Source organism: Equus quagga, chromosome 2 (genome assembly GCF_021613505.1).
Source record: "Equus quagga isolate Etosha38 chromosome 2, UCLA_HA_Equagga_1.0, whole genome shotgun sequence".
Taxonomy (NCBI): domain Eukaryota; kingdom Metazoa; phylum Chordata; class Mammalia; order Perissodactyla; family Equidae; genus Equus; species Equus quagga.
The window spans coordinates 148,588,454-148,610,372 of record NC_060268.1 but is presented as its reverse complement, the minus strand read 5'-3'; the positions used below and the strand labels follow the sequence as shown (position 1 = coordinate 148,610,372).

General features: G+C 38.7%; 2 protein-coding genes across 6 annotated transcripts in view; one reads left to right on the top strand and one right to left on the bottom strand.

Moving 5' to 3' along the window:
* The window catches only part of MARCHF5 (membrane associated ring-CH-type finger 5), a 51,831-nt gene extending 34,703 nt beyond the window's left edge, over window positions 1-17,128 (bottom strand). For 2 of the 3 annotated variants that reach the window (XM_046652658.1, XM_046652659.1), the window contains exon 1: window positions 16,821-17,120. In XM_046652658.1, the coding sequence (XP_046508614.1) occupies window positions 16,821-16,855 (35 nt within the window). In that variant the 5' untranslated portion in view covers window positions 16,856-17,120. Of the gene's footprint in view, window positions 1-16,820 lie in introns of all 3 variants that reach the window. The other variant, XM_046652660.1, reaches the window with a different exon arrangement.
* Window positions 17,072-21,919, top strand: part of CPEB3 (cytoplasmic polyadenylation element binding protein 3) — a 179,833-nt gene continuing 174,985 nt past the window's right edge. Inside the window, exon 1 of one of the 3 annotated variants that reach the window (XM_046652654.1) lies at window positions 17,072-17,179. The gene's annotated coding sequence lies outside the window, so the exon portion shown is untranslated. Of the gene's footprint in view, window positions 17,180-17,222; window positions 17,422-21,919 lie in introns of those variants that run through there. The other 2 variants (XM_046652652.1, XM_046652657.1) reach the window with 2 other exon arrangements.

Genomic DNA, 21,919 nt, shown 5'->3' with positions numbered 1-21,919 from the left:
GGTTAATTGAGGTATTAGTATACATTTTCCCTACAACTGAGGTGCTTTTGTAAATATATTTATATATCTCTGGGAAATGAGATGCACCATTTTGGTAAAAAAAATATAGGCAGTATCTGGAAACTTTCTAAGTTCTTGTAAGTTTTTCATTTCAACAATGGAACACATATGCAGCTAAGTACAGCTAGACAAGCACAATTAATTAGTATTAAGGTGAATCAAATTTTAAATTAAGCCAATCTCAGTCATCAGGAAAAAAATAAAATGTAAAAATATATCTACTCCGAACAGCCTTAATACTAGGTTGAGCCAAATGAAATTGCATATATTTTTCTGTTTTGGTCTGTTTTGGACCTACATAAATGGCAATTTCATATTCTGATCTATAGGGAATACTTATATAGCTATATTCCTCATAAATTCTAGATAAATGTAAGTTCATTTATTCCCAATGTTTTATCATGAAAAATTTCTCTCAAAAAATGTTTAAAAACTGTTCAGTGAATACCCATATTCCCAACATCTAGACTCTACAATTCTTATTTTGCTATATATGTGCATCACCATATATTCATTCATCAATCCTCTTATTTTTTGATGCATTTCAAAGTTGCAGTTATCAGTATACTTCACCCCTAAATACTTTTACAGTTTCACTTTTTGGAAGGTACTCAACTGACATTTAAAGCAGGCACTTTCAGACTTTTTCTAATTTCACAACTATGGTAGATAAGATAGTTGAACAATGAAATACAGTGGAAACTTATTAGGAGTTAAGTCTAATTAGAAGTGTTAATACAAATAACCTTGTTTTTCTTGTTTGATTCATAGTGATAATACACGGCTTACAAATTTGGATTTTGAAGCTAATGCTCATTAGAGATTAGCTGAAATTATCTTGCAGAGGAGATATTAAGAAAACTTATTGTTATCAATATTCTCAAAAAATTTGCCTGATTTTTAACATCTACCAATTTACCACATCCATTCTGTATTTATTCCAATTGTTAAGCAGTAAATCTGTTGATGGTCATTTGAGATCAAATGGTATTGCTCACAATATGTAAACTTCTAATAACACCACCAAATTACTTCATCTAAAAATTATAGTTTAGGTACAAAGAAATATGAAATGGAAATTTCTAACTATTTTAATAATAATACAAATCAAGCAAGCAACTGAAAATTATAGAAATTGCCAGCAACATTTACTGAGCATTACTGGTTCCATGTAGTAGCACAAACAAAATAAATGGAAGACTGTATCCATCTGGAAGACGCTATAATTTAATCGGGGCTACGTCCAGTAGATAGAAGAGATTTGTTTTAAGGTTCCAGTGAAATTACCATAGGTACATCCATTTTAAGAAGAATGAACAAAGGATCAATTTGGATAGACCAGAGAAGGCTTCAGGGAGCAGCGATAGTAGAAATCAGCAGAGGTAGGGACAAGTGATTTTATTACAGAGATTCTCAGAACAAAGCTCCCTGGACCAGTAGCTTCAGGATCACATGGGAACCTAGTAAATTCTCTGGTTCCACCCCAGACTTAGTGAATCAAAAACTCTGGAGGAGAAGGACCTAGAAATCTTGTGTTTTAACAAGCTCTCAAGGCGATCCCAAGTTTGAGATCTGCTTGATCTCAAGTTGATAAAACTAAAGTTTGAGAACTGCTGGTGTAAAAAAATGGCAGGTTAAAAAAAAGCAAAGAGATTAGAGAAAGCAAAGTGTATGAAAAAGATAATTACTGGATTTTTTAAGTTAGAAATAATTGCTTTTGATGACTAAATATTTTTAATATAAATAACAGTACAGAAAATGTTAAGTTCTAAAGAATTTATTAACTGATTTACTACCTTACTAGGTATATGAGTTTAATCTACCTAATATGGAAAGAACATTAGTCCAAGAAATAAGGGCCAGGCACATGGGAAATTAGCTTAAAGTATAAAAAAAATGGTTACATGTTCTTAGGCAAACAGCCTATAAGACAGTTATTAGTCTTCGGGGCTGGAAAAAAGGAGGGTAGGAAATGAAATATGTATACAAATCCTTTCTTTCCTCATTTAAAAAAAAATTCTGATAGACTAATCAGGAACATCACCTGAGAAGGTCTTAAAATTATGCTTTCCCTCTGTGCTGCCCCATACCATACTCTCTCCTTGATGCAATCTATTTCAGCTATTTATTCCCCAATTTCCCACCTCCCTCCATTTAAGGAGGAGAAAACAGGAGTTTCAAAATGATGGGTTTAAGGTTTCTCAAGATCTTAGAATGGAGGGGAGAGTAGAAACTTGCAGTTTAAGGTACAGCTTGATTTTTCCTCTTTTTTAAGGGACAAAAACAGTATCCCATACTTTCTATGGAAAACTCTTCCCTTCATCAGCCATGTATACGGTTTTAGGCCGTTATTTCTCTACCATCCCCAGCGCCAGAAAGAGTAATTTTTAGACTGGTTTAAGAGAGTATCTCCCCTCCTACTGCCCGCCCCTGATTACAGTGATTGGTAGGCTGGGCCCTAAAGCTGGTTGTATCAGAATGAACCTCAGAATTTTTGCTGGGACAGTTGATATACAGACTTTCTCTTTTCTACAGGGCTTAAAAGGCAGGGAAGCATAAGGCTAAATGAGGGTGTGAGGCAATTGCTGTCATGAGAGCTACCACGTGGAGCCTAAAGAACCAAGAGGAAGCTGAAAGATGAAAACTGATGGCTTTGTTTGAGACATGGATCAAGCTGTGCTCAAAGCTAAATATACTCTTGCATGGTTCACTTATATAAACCCATAGATTTTTTTTTTTAGCTTAACCAGTTTGGATCAGATTCCCCATCATGTGCAACCCAAACAATACTGATACAGAGTGTGAGAAATTGGATATAAGGGATGGCCCCAGAACAGTCATATGATGTAAACTCTAAACAGCTTTTATAAGTACACACAGTATTTTTTGTTAACAGCTTTGTTTCCTACTGACTGGAACTTGAGCAGAAAAGACTTAACTAAACTTAATTCCCTCTACAAGTACTTTGAATCTTGAAAGCTGTTCTATTTCTCACTCTGGGGAAAATATGCTCTTGATTCTGCTATCGGATCAGGTAATTTCTTAGGTAAAAAACAGCCAAGGAAGATAAAACCAAACATTTTGAAATTAAAAATTTTTTACTGATAATGCCATAATATTTGCATTTCAAGGTCAACATAACATAATTCTACTTTAATTCAAGTTATTACATATTTTAATGTTATAATTTATGGGATGGCAATTTGAATACCCTTAAAAGGTGAGAATAATTGGCTATTTTTCATTGCAAAGGACAAAGTAAAAAACCTTTCAAAGTTCACACCCAAGAGGTTGAAATTTCTGATCAAACTAAGAGTTTCTCTTTAAGTCATCTCCAGGGGCCGGCCCGGGGGCGCTGCAGTTAAGTTTGCACGTTCCACTTCTCGGCGGCCTGGGGTTCACCAGTTCAGATCCCGGGTGCAGACATGGCACCGCTTGGCAGGCCATGCTGTGGTAGGCATCCCACATATAAAGCAGAGGAAGATGGGCACGGGTGTTAGCTCAGGGCCAGGCTTCCTCAGCAAAAAAGAGAAGGACTGGCAGTAGTTAGCTCAGGGCTAATCTTCCTCAAAAAAAAAGGTCATCTCCATCCCCTCATTATCTTCAATCCTCCAATCTCTCAGAAAGCAGTGCTCAGCGTGATGCCCAAGCATCACCTGAGAACTTGCTAGAAATGTAAATTCTCAGGTCCCACCCCAGACCTACAGAATCAGAAACTCCGCAAGTGGGACCTGACGTTACATTTAAAAATTTTATTTATTTTTAATTTCTTGTTTATTATTTTTCTTTTTTATTGTGTAAAATACATATAAAAATGGTTAAGATGGTAAATTTAAGTGTATAATGCAGTGGTATTAAATACAGTCACACTGTTGTGCACCCATAGCCACTACCCATCCCCATAACTCTTCTATCTTGTAAAACTGAAACTTTATAACTGTTAAACAACTCCCCATTCTCTGCGCCCCCAGCCCCTGACAACCAGTATTATACTTTCTGTCTTCATGATTTTAACTACTATAAATACCTCATATAAGTGGAATCATCTAGTGTTTGTCTTTTTGTGGCTGGCTTATTTCACTTAACAATGTCCTCAAGTTTCATCCACATTGTAGCATACCGCAAAATATCCTTTCTTTTTAAGGCTGAATAATATTCCATTGTATGTAGATATGACATTTTGCTTATCCATCCATTGGTCGATAGACACATGGGTTGCTTCCATGTTTTTAGCTGTTACGAATAATGATGCTACGGGTGTAAGGATATCTCTTTAAGACCTTGCTTTCAATTCTTTTGGGTATATACCCAGAAGGGGAATTGCTGGCTCATATGGTAATTATATTTTTAATTTTTTGAGGAACCACTGACATAGTATTTTAACAAGTCCTTCAAGTGGTCAAGATACTTAAAGTTTGAGAATCTCTGCTCTAGCCACTCTTCTTTCCATTTTCCTTATTTCTTCCCTTTTTAAGTCTCCTCAACTCACCACAATACAGAAATGAAATTTCATTTAACACTCAATGTAAACATTTTTAAATTATTTGGTTTTTAATTTAAACAGTAAGTAAAATGAAGATCCCAAATTTGGGGAAAAGATTATGCAAGTTCAGGATATTTTAACTGGTTAAGGAACCTGGGTTTTGGAGCCAGATTGCCTGAGTTCAAATTCCTGCTCACCACTTATTCTAGGTTTAATGACAGTATCTCTTTCAGAGTTGTTGTAATGCAGAGGTTCTTAATCTGGGGTCCATGAAAAATTTATGGGGGTTGGTAAATTTGGATGGGGAAAAAAATTACAACTTTACTTTTCCTAACTTCTAAATAAAATTTAAATTTCCTTCAATGATGAACGTAAGCAAACCATAGTAATATTAGCAGTACAGCAATTAGAACTTAGTGCAGCGACCAGAAATTTTCATATTACTTTACAGCTGTACAGATCCTAAAATAACATTGAGCTCACTGCTAATTTGAAATTAGTTATCAGACCAACCAACAGACCTTGTATTTTAACGTGTTAAAGCTCATACTACTATGTCACATTTTTAATTTTTTTTCTTGAGGAAGATTAGCCCTAAGCTGCCAATCCTCCTCTTCTTGCCGAGGAAGACTGGCCCTGAGCTAACATCCGTGCCCATCTTCCTCTACTTTATATGTGGGACACCTACCACAGCATGGCTTGCCAAGCAGTGCCATGTCCGTACCTGGGATCCAAACCGGCAAACCCCAGGCCACCGAAGCAGAACGTGCAAATTTAACTCCTGTGCCACTGGGCCGGCCCCAGATTTTTAATATTTTGATAGTTATATTTCAACCTAATTGGTTTCACTTCTGATCCTATATATATATATATATTTTTACTCTTTCAAAACATTCTGAGAAGAAACCCATAGGCTTAACCAGACTGCTAAAGGAGTTCTTGGCGTAAAAAAGATTTTATGTTAAGATCCCCTATTGCAGAGGATTTAAACACGTAATCATGAAACTATTTAAGAACTGTCTGGCACATATGTAACCACCAAATGAACACTAGTAATAAGGGCATTGATAAAGATGAGAAGGATGGTGTCAACTTTACATCTATGCCTAGATTTTATGGATGCAGTTTCTTACCTAAATTAGCACATGAAGCAATTCTGCTTGGCACCCTGGTATTCAGTGGAAAAAGTCCTGGATTCCTAAGCAACCCCCAATTTTTCAATAGGACCCTATCACTGCTTAAGATATTCATTCAAATCCTCTCACTTCATTTTCTTCTACCCTTCTTTCCCTTCCAGTAGCTTTTCTAAATGCCCCTTTTTGCTGATGTACACATTCACTATGTACTTTCACATCTTCCCACTAGCCAAGTTCGGGATGTTAGTTTACAAAGTAAAGGGAGATTTGGGAATTATGATGACTGGTTCAGAGATCAAAGAATAAATCACTATTATAATATGAAGACAAGAAAAAAGAACTAAACTGGACAAATCTAAAGAATATTACTCATTCCTTAAAACAAATGTATAGCCTTACTGATACTAGTAATATCACTAATCTGTATGTATACCATGTCACTCTTTATAAAAGATCAGTCATTTAATACTACATGATTTTAAAATTGTAACTTTTTTCCAGTTATATATCCTTCCTAACAGTAAAATTTGTAAACAGTTCAAGGACTACATGGCTAGTTTGCCTGAAATGTAAGATTACTTAAGATTTCCTCCTAAATCAACTTCAGTACATTCATTATTTGACACCACAAGGAACTAGATTTAAGGAAATTGCAGTCTACTTAAGGAACAAATATTTGCACAGAAGGATCACATAAAAACTACCAGAAAAAACATTAAGTGTTGGGGCCAGCCTGGTGGTGCAGCAGTTGGGTGCGCACGTTCCACTTTGGCGGCCCAGGGTTCGCTGGTTCGGATCCCGGGTGCGGACATGGCACCGCTTGGCAAGCCACCATATATGTGGTGGGCACCCCACATATAAAGTAGAGGAAGATGGGCATGGATGTTAGCTCAGGGCTGGTCTTCCTTAGCAAAAAGAGGAGGACTGGAAGCAGTTAGCTCAGGGCTAATCTTCCTCAAAAACAAAAACATTAAGTGCAAAAACAAAATGTTAGAGACCATAAGTAATTCAGAAATGTGATAATGACAGTGAAAAACAGGGTGAAACAGCTGCAAAGGTTTCATGAAAAGGAGAGAATTACAGATGAGGACTCAAATTGGATTGAGGAATGAAAAGAATAGGGTATTTGAAGTAAGAAAAACAGCATAAACAAGCTTAGAGATGGAAATGAGCATACATGGACAATGAGAAGACCAACCTGGTTGGAGTAGAAAGGTTTTAAGATAAAGCTAGATATTACACACCAGTTGGGAAAGGATGCATGACAAAGATAACCTCACTTCACAGGGTTCATTTGTGAATCACCTACTGTTTATATGATTATCTAAATTAATTATTTAAAAAGGGTGTGGCAAAAAAAGAAAGGAAACTTTACTTATCAATAAAATAGTTTCTCACTGGCACATAAATTATCTAAGCAACACAGGTATGGTTATCTAGTAAAACAGTAAATTCTATCTTTGCAGACTCAAAGTGCAGGTGTTTATCTTGGATTTAGAAAATTCTGGGAAATCATAGGCTCCTGCCTTCTAAGTCACTTTTAGGAAAACTGGAACATAGCTGAAAAGAATTCCAGGATACAGGAGAGAGCAATGAAACAAACCTTAAATTGCTGCTGTTGTATTATATATGGTGCCTGAACAATGTATTTGCATGACTGTTTTAAGGAAAGAGAACAAGGACTCTTTAACTCAGAACATGCTTAGAGATCCATACTCTGGTTAACGCAAGGAAGGCCCCCTTTAACAACAGAAGAAACTGCACACTGGTTGCTTTGTCTCAGGATTAAAGTGTCACATCTCACGTATTCTGAACAGGAACCATACCATCAAGAATACTAAAAATCCCTTTACATGTCTGTTCACCCAAATGGAATGGAAGTTAAAGTATCTAGATTCATCAAAGAGATATAACCACAATCATGACACATTATCAAAGGGCAAAGCCGAAGGGAAACATACCACAATGAACGTAATCATTTATTGAGCATACATTCATGTCATGCCCTTTGTCTCTAATCTTCATAAACTCTGCAAGCATAATTATTTCTATCATAAATAAATACGCAAACAAAAGCCCAGGGAGATTAAATAATCTGCCCAAGTCCTCAGTTAAGTAGAGACGCATGGATGTCTCAACTCCGAAACATTGGCTTTTTACACTGTACCATGCTGCCATCTGTACAGTGTATTCTCAGAAAATTTTCCATTTCTTAGGAAGTTATAGCCAGTACAAGAAATTATGTTTCTTTTCTTTTTTTAGATTGGCACCTGAGCTAACAACTGTTGCCAATCTATTTTTTGCTTTTTCTCCCCAAAGCCCCCCAGTACATAGTTGTATATTTTAGTTGTGGGTCCTTCTAGTTATAGCATGTGGGACACCGCCTCAGCGTGGCCTTAAGAGCAGTGCGATGTGCACAACCAGGATCCGAACCATCGAAACCCTGGGCTGCTGAAGCAGAGTGCACGAACTTAACCACTCGTCCATGGGGCCGGCCCATGTTTCATTTCTGATAGGGTACTTTTAAGCAGCCATAAGGAGCTTTCACCAAAAATCTAAACCCCTTCTAGTCTACTCCAAGGTGCTAAATATTATCATCTCTCATTTTATGAACTACAGCATGTAAAGAGTTGGAGGCACGCATGTTTGGTATGTAAAGAATTGCTACATGAATCTAGAGAAGAGGCGAAAAATATTTCAGGATGAAATGGTCAGAAAAGCTTTATAAATGAGGCAGAATCTAAAGTGGGTCTTGAAGAATGGGTAGAATTTTGAAAGATGATGCTGAAAAGAACACCTTGTGTTCAGGACAGTGCACAAATCAGCTTGGCCTGGGCAAAAGACATGTACTTATACTGTACTCATTCTTAAAGAGAAGAAAAGTTTTAAAAATGTAGTTGGGTACCAGCCATATACGGTATTCAGTGTCTTAAATATTAACAGGGAGTACAATAAATGTGATAGTTGTGGGTCTTCAAGGCCAGGCTAAAGAATTTGAACTTAAGCTTAATAAGCAGTAAGAAAATACAGAAGGTTTTGATAAAACTCCTAGAAGAAAATATAAGCAGTACACTCTGACATCGGTCTTAGCAGCATATTTTTTGAAGGCCATGTCTATTCAGACATGGGAAACAAAAGAGAAAATAAACAAATGGGACTACACCAAACTAAAGAACTTCTGCAAGGCAAAGAAAACCAGGAACAAAACGAAAAGACAACCCACCAACTGGGAGAAAATATTTGCAAATCTTATATCCAACAAGGGTCAATTTCCAAAATACATAAAGAACTCATACAACTCACAACAACAAAAAAATCAACCCAATCAAAAAATGGGCAGAGGAGGAGCCTGCCTGGTGGCCTAGTGGTTAAGTTTGCATGCTCCCCTTTGGTGGCCTGGGGTTCGCCAGTTTGGATCCCAGGCATGGACCTACGCACTTCTTATCAAGCCGTGTTATGGCAGGTGTCCCACATATAAAACAGAAGAAGATGGGCACAGATGTTAGCTCAGGGCCAATCTTCCTAAAAAAGAAGAAGAAGGGCCAAGGATATGAACCAACGTCTTTCCAAAGAAGATATACAGATGGGCAACAGGCACATGAAAACATGTTCAACATTGCTAATTATTAGGGAAATGCAAATCAAAACTACAATGAGATATCACCTCGAGCCAGTCAGAATGGCTATAACTACCAAGACAAAAAATAACAAATATTGGAGAGGACATGGAGAAAAGGGAACCCTCATACACTGCTGGTGGGAATGCAAACTGGTACAGCCCTATGAAAAACAGTATGCAGATTTCTCAAAAAATTAAAAATAGAAATACCATATGTTCAGCAATCACACTACTGGGAATTCATCCAAAGAACTGGAAATCAATTAATTTAAAGAGATTTACGCACTTCTATATTCACTGCAGCATTATTCACAATAGCCAAGACATGGAAGCAACCTAAGTGCCCAGCAAACTGATGAATGGATAAAGAAGATGTGGTATATATATACATACATATATGTATAAAATGGAATACTACTCAGCCATAAAAAAGACAAAATCATCCTATTTGCAACAACAAGGATGGACCTTGAGGGTATTATGTTAAGCAAAATAAGCCAGACAGAGAAAGACGAACACCGCATGATTTTACTCATATGCAGAAGAGAAACGCATGGATAAAGAGAACAGATTAGTGAGGGAGGGGCTTGGAAGAAAGGGGTAAAGGGGCACATGTATATGGTGACGGATAAAAATTAGACCATTGGTGGTGAGCATGATGCAGTCTATACAGAAACTGATAAATAATAAAGTACACGTGAAATCACACAATGTTATAAACCATTATGACCTCAATAAAACTGAAAAGAAAAAAACAGAAGGTTTTGAGCAAATGAGACAATTTTTAAGATGGTGCTTCTGTAAGATTATTCTAAGCACTGATATGTTACAAAGAATGAAAAGGAAGACAACACAGTTCAACAGCATCTCCAATGCACTAGGCCCTTGCTGGGAAATGAGATAGGGAATCGTTCCTGTTCTCAATGAACTTCCAGTTGAATATACACAGTGGTTGTGGTAAAGGGTGTGTGTGGAAGGCACCGAGACACAGGATAGGCACATTAAAAAAATTACAATACAGTATAATATACCGTAATGAATGAATAAAAGTTTTAGGAAAGAGAGGAAGGAATACCTTACTCTGCCTGAAGGAGCTATGCAATGTTTCAGGTGATATTTGAGCTAAATTCTAAAGATGGGTAAGAGCTACATGTTAAAAGGGAGGAAGTCATCCAAAGCAAAAATAAGATGAAAGAGCAGGATACATTCACATGACAATGAAGGGGAATGCAGAAGAGTATGGTTAAGGTAGGCTGGGGCTGGATTATATTAATAGTTCTAAATCCTTTCACTAGGGTCTTAACAGTTTAGATTTTATCCTATAAGCTATGCAGACAGCGACAGGTTTTAAAGCATGGAAATGACAGGATTATAATTCTGCCTTGGTCAATTTTGGCACCACTCTGTAAGTCAAACTGGAAGAGAAAAACTGGAGCCAGAGAAAGAATAATCTACAATATTTGATAAGTAAGTGGAGTTGGAGGAGAAAAAAGCAAAAAAAAAGGTGTAGATTTTATGGATGGTGGATTAGAAGAATGGTTCTATCAAAGACCAAAAATTGGGAAGTCAAGATAAGTAAAAGCCAGGGAAATACCAGTAGTTTAGTTTAGATAGGTTAAGGTGCTAGAAATACTGTGTACACACAAACGGAAATGCCCTCTGGGCAGTTAGAAATGACACACTAAAATGGGGAAAGAGGTCAGGAATAAAGAAACACATCTGAGAGTCACTCAAATAGAGGTGACAGCAATAGTAAGTGGGTGCACTTTTCATAGAAGAATGATAAGTGCTGAGGAATGAAGCATACTTAAGTGATTGAAGGGAGTAAAGGTAAGGTGATACACAAGAGGGTGAAAAAACCAAAAGATAGAGAAACAGTAGGGCATATAATAGAACATAGTTTCAAGAAGTTAGGGGGTGGTAGTCACGAGTTTAATCTTCATCACATATATTTCAGGACATGAGGACCAAGCAAAAACATCATCCCATTTACTGATTAAGAAAGCATTGGTTATAAAACTTTTACGAGAAAACATAGGCAGTATGCTCTTTGCCAGTGGTCTTGGCAGCATCTTTTCGAATACTATGTCTCACCAGGCAAGGGAAACAAAAGGAAAAATAAACAAATGGGACTACATCAAACTAAAAAGCTCCTGCACAGCAAAGAAAACCATCAACAAAACGAAAAGACAACCTAAGAACTGGGAGAAGATATTTGCAAACTGTTTATCTGATAAGGGACTAATATCTAAAATATATAAAGAACTCATATATTTCAACAACAAAGAAACAAACAACCCAACTAAAAAATGGACAAAAGATCTGAACAGACATTTTTCCTAAGAAGATATACAGATGGCCAACAGGCACATGAAAAGATGTTCAATAGCACTAATTATTAGGGAAATGCAAATCAAAACTACAATGAGATATCACCTCAAGCCAGTCAGAATGACTATAATTAACAAGACAAGAAATAACAAATGTTAGGGGCTGGCCCCGTGGCTGAGTGGTTAAGTTTGTACGCTCTGCTTCAGCGGCCCAGATTTTCACCGGTTCAGATCCTGGGCACGGACATGGCACCGCTCATCAAGCTGTGCTGTGGCGGCATCCCGCATGCCACAGCTAGAAGGACCCACAACTAAAAATATACAACAATGTATGGGGGGGCTTTGGGGAGAAAAAGGAAAAAATAAAATCTTAAAAAAAAAAAAAGAAAGAAATGTTGGAGAGGATGTGAAGAGAAGGGAATTCTTATACACTGCTGGTAGGAATGTAAACTGGTGCAACCGCTATGGAAAACAGTATGGAGATTCCTCAAAAAATTAACAGAACTACCATATGATCCAGCTATTCCACTGCTGGGTATAAGAACATGAAAAACTAACACATAAAGATATATGCACCCCTATGCTCACTGCAGCATTATTCACAATAAGCAAGACTTGGAAACAACCTAAGTGCCCATCAAAGGATGAGTGGATAAAGAAGATGTGGTATACATACACAGTAGAACACTATTCAGCTATAAAAAAAGATGAAATCTTGCCATGTCTGATAGGATGGATGGATCCTGAGGGTATTTTGCTAAGCGAAATAAGACAGATGGAGAAAGTCGAATCCTATGATCTCACCCATAAGTAGAAGAGAAAAGCAACAACAACAAACAAACACATAGACATAGAGATTAGATTGGTGGTTACCAGAGGAGAAGTGGGGAGGGATGAGGGTGAAAGGGTGACAGGGCACATGTATATGGTGATAGACAATGCATATATTAGTCTTTGGGTGGTGAACACAACGTAGTCTACACAGAAATTGAAATATAATGATGTACACCTGAAATTATATAATGTTACAAACCAATGTTACCTCAGTAAAACAAAAATTGTAAAAGAAATGCAAAAAAAAAAAAGTATTGGTGACCTTCAGCATATCTTTAGTAGAGCTAAGGACAAGAAAGGGGAATGAAAGTCAAATTATAAGGAGAGATAATAAAGAGAAAATAAGAACCTAAATGTCATGAACAGGGGAATGGATTAAGAAAAAAAAGAGTGGTATGGTAACACAATGGATATTTTATAAATATATATTCTCTTTAATTGCTATATGTCACAGAATTCAAGACAATATTAAAAAGCAAATTGTAGATTGATACATTTAAATTTTAGAAACAAAAACAAAACTACAAATTATATATGGTATATATAAAAGCATTAAACGAAGAAGACTGGAAGAATACAAACCCATTTACGACAGTGGAGTGGGGATAGAGAGAAGATGATGGAACTGGGGCTTTAGCTATAATGTTTCCACTTTTGACATACAGATGGAAGCAAATATAACTAATTGCTAACAGCTTTTAATTCCAGGTATTGGTCCGTAATTGTCAAAATGGAATAGTGATGTGATTGAGGAAAAGACGCCAACTGACAAAGAGAATGAGAAATTGCTTTAATGGAAACCAAGAGATGGTTATATAAATGAGAAGACAATATAGCATGTTCCTATCAGAATACTCTACACCCTCCAAAGGGATGTACATCTGTTGTTGATAACACCCCCATAGAGTGAGAATTCGAATTCACTTTGCCACTGCAGGAGAGGGTGGGGAGCAGATTATTTTCCCTACTTTTCCTCCCATCTGAGTGTTCTGGGGATACAAGCGAAGCAAAACAACCTCAAAAAATTCCTGAGTATTTATTGTGAGATGGCATACACAAAAGTGACGTTTCCAGAAGCATCTCTCAACAGGCCCAGGGTTCAAACCTGAGGTCCATTCCTGCAGTTTGTTACAATATTCTTTGTATTCTCTATACATTTAATCCTGATTTAGAGAAATATAAAAGAAAATGGGAAAGTAATTGGTGATAGAGCAATATATAACAGACTTCTTAAAAACGTGTGGCAATAAAGAAAAGAGAGAAACTGACCAAGGTCCAGAGAGCCTGATATAAAGGTTGTGAGTTTATGAATGGTTATAATTTCAGGGCAACGATTCATGACACCAAATCATTCATGACACTCGAAAACCATCTCCTTTCCTACTACTCTCAAATAATTGTTTACCCACAGCAATTTAACAGGTTCAAATAATAAATTTACATAAAACAGTTGCTTATTATTTACAAAAATGAAAGGCAATCAAAATACATATCTACATATATATACTCTTTCCACCTACAAATATTGCAATGATAAAACTTATCAAGATAAATAATTGCTAAACTAAATTTAGTTACTTATTCATTCTATTTGACAGTTTATGGAACACAAATCTCACTAGAATTTGAGTTCCATTCAAGCATTTTTGGTTATGTTCACTACCATAACCCAAAGTCCTAGAATGGTATTGGGCACATATAGGCTCCCAATATTTATTAAATAAATTCAATTAATACAAATGTTTAATAATTAATTCACTATAAAATACATAACTTTTAACCTAGGAGCAAAGAACAATATGTGTTATATATATTTCCTTAATCTTCACCAAGATAAAATCTGCATTGAAGAAATAAACATATGGGTAGGTTTCGGAGTTAAATTCTGTCCCTCAAAAATTGCCACCCAAACATCAACATCAAGCTGAGGGGAAGCCAAACTGATGGCGAGAATTCTGGGTCCTAAAAGGCTGACCATATTTTAGTCTGTTGGGCCTGTCAGTATTCCTCAATTGAGCCCATCAAGTATCTTTGTGTTCAACTTGCATGTACAGCCAGCCCAGATTAAGATAATTAGTAAATATGAAGGAGATGGGGGAAAATTGCCACACTGGTTGGTTACACTAGAATCTTAAGTACCTTCTGTGTACCTAACATCTGAATAGCAATTTATTGTTTGATAAAGTCCTTACACGTGTTCTCATTTGATACAGTACCGTGACAGGATATTCCCATTTTATAAATGAAGATGTATAGCCTCAGAATTTAAGTCCAAAGTCACATAGCTAGTAAGTGGCAAAACGAGAATTTTGAGATTTCTGTCTCTAATGCCCAAGCTTTTCTCATTGAACTGTACAATCTCATCATGAAAGAATCCCTCATGGGTTAGGGTAGTGGTTTTCAACCACATCAAAAACATCTAGAAAGCTTTGAAAATACAGATGTGCAGGCTTCATCCTCCAAGAAATTTGTGATCTAACTGGTCTTGGGCAGAGCCAGACAGGCATTCATCTATAGTTTAAAATGCTCCCCAGGTGATTCTAACTCAGAGCCTGGTTGCAAACTACTGAATTAGACAATAAAGGTCTTTAAATGTCATCTTAAGAATCTACCTTGAAGTACATCAAAAAGGCACAGAAAATGAGGGTAAGCCATGTAGTCACCTGCTTCAGTAAATGCAGCCAGAATCTCCAAGTTTCTGTTGAGAAGTTTTAAATGCCTCACTAGCACTTCTTGGCTTTTTACTTTTATGGAAATCTCAAAAGAGCATATGAAAGCCAGGTCAGTTTTTGAACACAGAAACTCTTCTAAAAGTCACGTACATAAACACGAAAGCAGCAGGTCCTCAGAGGAAAAAAAATTAATTACACAATACCCTGCATCAGAACAAGGTCTCATTTGACTGGAATTGACAGTAGCAGAAGGTGGTCTCCTCTGGGCCTATTTTAGTAGTCCAACGCAATTTGTTAGCATGCTAAATTATAACAAAAGAAAAACCTGGTAAATGATCAGTTTCCTCTAGACAACTGGGGAAAAGGACAAAAATGTTTGTGCATTTTTTCATAAAACAAATATTTACTGATGACCTGCCAAGTACCAGGCTCTGTTCTGGGATTCAAGAGAAATAACGATAAGTAAATTTCTGCCTTCCAGGAGCTTGTAAACTACTTACACAAACAAGGGTAGTCAATACAACCTGACCTGAATGCTGACCTCAAACAAGGGCTGGATTAATCACTGGGTCACCCCAACTGAAAAAAGTCAATAACATGATTGCTATCAATTTAGATGTCTCAAAATTCTAAGCTCCAAAGGAAATGTCTGTCACTCTGGGAGAAGATGTACTCTTGGGTGATTTGTATTCTAGGTGTGGCAGATCTGAACAGCGTTTAACCGGGTATAATCTCAATTCAGGCATGCTTTCAACTAACATCTTATGGCTAGACCTTTACTTAGTACAAAGAGCTATCCCACATGCTGAACAGGGTGGCAGGGGTCTACTGAGAGCTATAAGCAACCACAAACACTCTGTATTAGCCTGTGGCATTGGCTATGCCAGCAGTTAAGACGTGGCTAGGGGGAAATGTGGATTAAGCCTCCAAAAACTCATGGCAGAACCCATGGACTAGAATTTGAACAGCAGAGGGCGGTGCAGCCGATTTCACAAAAAGTTTCACCGACTGGAGCCCCCCAGGAATGCGCAACCGGCCCCAGTATAAGATGAAACTTTCTCAGCGAACTCAACGAATCGTAAAATACGCTAAGCGTTCAGTGTTGGACTCATGTGGCTGTTTTCCATAACCCCTACTCCGGTCCGACGCTTAATGCTCCCTTGCGGATACTCTTGACCTTACAGTTTAGGGGTGGGGATGGGATGGGGGTAAGGAGGAATGAAGTCAGCCCATCCGGTTTTCCAAAAGAATGCTTATCCTTGGTTTTTGGAAAGAGTCTTAAAATTGTAGGGGGATCATTCCCCTGAAAGATAATCTGGTTCTTCTTGCCAGTGAGATCGCTGACAAACACGTTACAACATAGTTGGGGGGAGGGGAGAAGGAGGGTACGAAAAAAACAAACTAATTCTGTGGGTTAACACAAACCCTTCTCACTTCGAAAGGGCGTTCCAACAAAACTAGACGCCGCTCCTTAACTAAGTTTCGCTTTAAGTCTACGCACCCAGGACGCCCACTCCGTCCTCCCCCCAAGTACGGAATCCAAACTTTCTGCCCCTCACACGAGCCCCAGGCCGTGGAACTCCTCCCGGCACGCCGGGCTCCGCTGCCGAGGAGCCTCGAGGCCGGGCACGGGCAGGACCGGAGCGAGGATCCCCGACTCGCGTTCTCCCCCAAAGCTGCCTGTACCTGTCCAACATCTGCTGTAGAGCTTGGTCCGGCATCTTCCACGGAGCCGGCGCACTCGCCTCCCCAGCGGACCCGGTCAGGGTCGGGCCCAGGGACAATAGCACTGAGAGGCGGCGAAGTAGGCCTCAGTCCGGCGGCAGCCGCGAGCCGACCACCCAGCCTCCCGGGGCGGCTCCGCGAGCCCGGCGGTGGCGGTGCGCGGCCTGCGGCCGTCCGGAGGAGGCGGAGGGGAGCAAGGAGGAGGAGCCTGGGTCGGGGAGGCGGCGATCGCGGCCCGGGTTCCTGCCCGTCGGCCCGGGGTTCCGGTCCATGGACCGCGGGCGCCGAGTTGCTGCCGGCGGAGGAGCTACCTCTGTGAGGTAAGAGTCACCGCCTCCGTGCGCGCCGGGGTCACGACGCAAGGCGGCCCAGAGCAGCATGGGAGATGTAGTCCTCGGACCGTCTCCGCTAGCGGCTGCACAGCCCTCCCGGACCACCGCCGCCGCGCCAGCCGCCGCCCGGCCGGCGCCCTCCGGTTTCCTTCCTCCAGGGGGAAAAATGTCCTTTGGGCCGCCTTCCAGGAAGCAGCAGGATGTGCCGCTCCACTGTCAGTAGCAACAAGGTCAGCCCTCTCTGCTTGTTTCTTTTCTCCTCGGCTCTTACCCTCAGGTGGGACCGAGCCAGGTGAGGGGAGGGGGCTAAAGGGCCATTTCTCCTCAGGGTCCCTAGCCCCGGCCGCGGCGTCGGGACGGGCCGTGGCAGGGGCGGAGGTGGCAGAAGCGCCTTCTGAAGCCCTCGGCGCTGGGGCCAGCCTCTGCCGCGTCTGAGCCCATTTTGGGGAGTTACACAACCCCCGCACGGGGTCGGATGCTCTGGTGCGTGAGGTTTTTCCTGAGGGGCGGGTGGGCAGGGGCTGCCTTCCCACCCGAGCTTCTCAGTGTGTGTTTGCGGGGTAGGGGGTGGGGTGGGGAGAGAAAAGATTATTCTCTCCCTCTCTAGGAACCTTCTAAAATGTGCCTGGGCTTTCAAGGGCTCGCCAACAGTCTCCAAATGGAACATGTTCGTGAATAAACAGCTCTTGCTTACTCAGCTGTGGGTTGTCAGGGGTGTTTGTTTCTCTCTCTGCTGCTGATCGCTGTTAACCATTTCTAGTCGCCTTGACACCTCCAAGCAGGTGGATGTGTGTGTGTGGCGGGGGGACGAGGGGATCAAAAGGGAAAAATCATCAGTCATTCCTAGGATTATTCTCTGACGCTCTAGGGACAGCTTTGGCGGGAGGAAAGAGCTGTTGGCTAAAACTAATGCGTCTTTTGGACGACCTGTGGCGTTCTCTAGTGCTGTGATTGGTAGGACATCTGGTAGTTTTCTCTTAATTATGCCTAATTTCTACTGCAAGAGGGTTGATTTTTCTTTAAATTAAAATGTCTTTTAAGCTCTTTTTTTATGTAGAATTTTACAATCAGCCCTTAATTGTCTGTTTAAAGTTTGCTTCCTGAATATATTTGAACTAGAGTATACATTGCCAGGGAAGAAAAGCAAAAATAACATGTGACCAGAAGTTTATCTGGCCTCCAATTTCTGAAAGATGCTTTTATGAAAGGCTTGGGAAATTTACATGACTAATTATAATTAATGTTTTACCTTTTTCTCATGAAATGAAAAACAGGCCCCTGCTAGAGGAGAGAAATAAGTTCTTAATTTAATCAGAACCTTTGATATTTAAAATTCCTATTTATTGCTCCTCCTACTGGGTGAGCCTTGCCTTACTTGTATTTATCGCTTAAGCAATTGTCAGCCATAATGAGATGGATATATACACCCAGCTCAAAAAATAAAATATGATCCTAGCATATTGATTAAATAGGCTAGTGCAAACTCCATTTAGTTTTATGATTTACACTAATGGAGTTCTCACCTCATCTTAGAATTTCTGTTTGAACCAAAAATTGGCAAGTAATATGATACAGTTCTGTTGATAGCAAAGCTGCTTGCAGATTTACCTTATTATTAAAAAAAAATTTTTTTATGTTAGCATTTTCATGAAAAGTCTGTTTCCTGGCTGTGTCAAAAACCCTTTGAAATAGAAAAAAACAAATCTGTTATTCGTCTTAAGAGTGATTAGTACCTGACCTAGTATTTCCACTCTTTGGTATCTACCCAAGAGAAATAAAAACATATGTCTATACAAAGACTTGTATGCAAATGTTCTTAGCATTATTCCTAATAGCTAAAAAGTGTAAACAGCCGAAATATCCATCAACTGATGAATGGATAAACCAAAGGTGATATATCCATACAGTGGAATATTATTAGGTGATAACGAAGAATGAAATTCTGATATATGTGACGTGGATGAATCTTGAAAACATGCTAAGTGAAAGGAGCCAGTCACCAAAACCACGTATTGTATGATTCCATTTATATTAAATGTTAAGAATAAACAAATTCATAGAGACAGAAAGTAGATTAGTGATGCCTAGGGCTGGAGGAGTTGGGGAGAAGTGGGGAGAGACTGCTAATGGGTATGGGATTTCTTTTTGGGGTGATGAAAATGTTCCAGGATTAGAGTGGTGATAGTTACGCTGTGTGAATTATATCTCAATTTAAGAAATAAGATAAAACAAAATTAGATTCTGGTGATGGTGGCATAGCTCTATAAATACACTAAAAACAAAATTGTATTGTACACAAGTGAATTTTATGGTTTGTAAATTATATCTCAATAAAGCTGTTAAAAGAAGTAATTAGGTCCGTATAAAATGTTCATAAGGACATCTAAAGAGAAACAGATAACAAATAATTCTTTATTATCAAACTTTAATTTTTTATATTTTTAAGTTATATGGGCAAAAATCATGATTGATAAAACTCATAAAATAAATTAATTCCTTGCCTTTGAAGTGGATGACACATATAGCCTGAATTTCAATATTGTGTGTCAACTTTGTTTTCCTCTGCTCTTGCATTCTCAAATAAGACTCAGAATAATTGGAATTATAATTTACTCTATGTTTTTGAAGGAAAAAAGTCTTAATTACTTACATCTTACTCTGACCAAAAAAAAAAAGTTGAAATGCACTCCTGCATTTTACATAGGGTTAAAGGTTTATGTAAACGATTTTTAGTCAGGAGAGTAACAACATGATTACAGCCAAAAAAATATTTTCTTCAGTGATATATTTTGAAATAGAAATTTAATCTACTGAAAATATTTAAAGATTCTTTCAACTTCATAGGACAAGAGCAAGGATTGACAATGTAGAGTTATCCTAAAGAGTTATGAGCTACATTAATAATTTTGTAATGAATTTAGAAATGCCTGAGTATGGAACTGCTCTAAATATGTTATGAAATTTAAATAGTAGATTGCTTTAATGTTCTTCCATCACATTTGTTTTGAATGTCTGCCTAAAGGGGCCCTGGAAGTATTCCATAGAGAAATAGTATAAAATATCCAGATGCCCTCCAGGGAGAATTATTAGTTTCCAAATTTGGTAATAAATTGCAGGCTGAGTCCACATTGCTGGCTACAGAAAGTTTTTCATTCATTCATTCAGCAGATATTTCCAGAGGACTTATGATGTGCCTGGGTATACCAGGAGCGAATTAAACTATAACTACCCTTTAAGAACATACAAACTACCTAATGATGCTTATATCTTAAAAATTATGACAAGGCCCTCACATCTGAAATACAACATAATGATACAAGGCAGCATGTGATGAAGTGCCAAATGAATGGCACAGAAATACAAAGTGATATAGAAATTTAGAGGAGACTATTATGGGCTGGTGTTTTCGAGAGAGCTTTGTGAAACAAGGGAAATTTAGGTTCTATCGTGTAGCAGTAGGAGAAATTGTCTAGGTGAAGAGGTGGAAAAGAATCTTGAGTCTGGATAAGGATGAAAAGAGGTAGAAAGAGGAGTTAACCTCTGTAACGAACTGTAGGTTTCTGCTGAGTAAAAGTGAAAAAAATATGGTTGGCTGGTTAAGTAGGGAATAATTAAAAGGCCTGGAAATCTATGACTTCTTTCACAAACATTTATTGAACAGGCATTATTTGTGTGACAGGCATGAAGCTAGGCATTGGGGATGCAATAATGAGCAAAAACAAGCACAGTCTCTACGTTTGTAGAATTTACAGTTTATAGTGGGAAGGAGAGATAATCATATAAATTGCAAATGGGCTACTTAAATGCAAATAGTGTTATGAGAGATTATAACTAGGGATTTGACCTAGACGGGGAGGTCAGGAAATTTCTCTCAAGAAATGTCTATTGTGCTGAGGCCTGAAAATGAGCAGGAGTTAGCTAAATAAAGGGAGGAGGGAAGAACATCTCAGGCCAAAGACTACCATATGCAAATACCCTGTGAAGGAAGGCCCTGAGATGAATAGGAGAAACTGAAACAAAGAGGGAACTTGGGCCAAGATGAGACCAAAAAGGTCAATCAAGTGACAGACTGAAGAACTTTGTAGGCCAGTTTAAGAAATTTTGCCCTTATCCTGGAATCCTGCTGGGAGGAGTTTAGACATAAGAACTCGACTCCCTTCTGTAGAAAATGGGAAGTTAACTTGTAGTGGTTCCTATGAATCAGAGAATTGCCCTGGAAATTCTGATCCATGTGCCTTGAAGTTGTGCCCAATTAGCTGTTTTTTGGTTTTTTTTTAAGAAGTTTCTTAAGTGATTATTAGACCAATGATATCTCTGCAGAAATACTGCAGTGTTTGAGAGCTTCAACTCAAGCCTGGGTTTGAGTCTTAGCATTGCTACTCAGAAGCTCAGCAACTTTGGGTAGGTTATTGAATCTCTTTAAGCCAAAGTTTCCTCATTTCCAGGGGGAGAATTATAGGACCTACCTTACTGGGTTACTGGGAGGATTAAATGAGAAGATTAATTTGAGAGCTCCATTGGTGTTAGCTCTTTTTTTTTTTTTAAGATTTTATTTGTTTCCTTTTTCTCCCCAAAGCCCCCCGGTACATAGTTGTATATTCTTCGTTGTGGGTCCTTCTAGTTGTGGCATGTGGGACGCTGCCTCAGCGTGGTTTGATGAGCAGTGCCATGTCGGTGCCCAGGATTCGAACCAACGAAACACTGGGCCGCCTGCAGCGGAGCGCACGA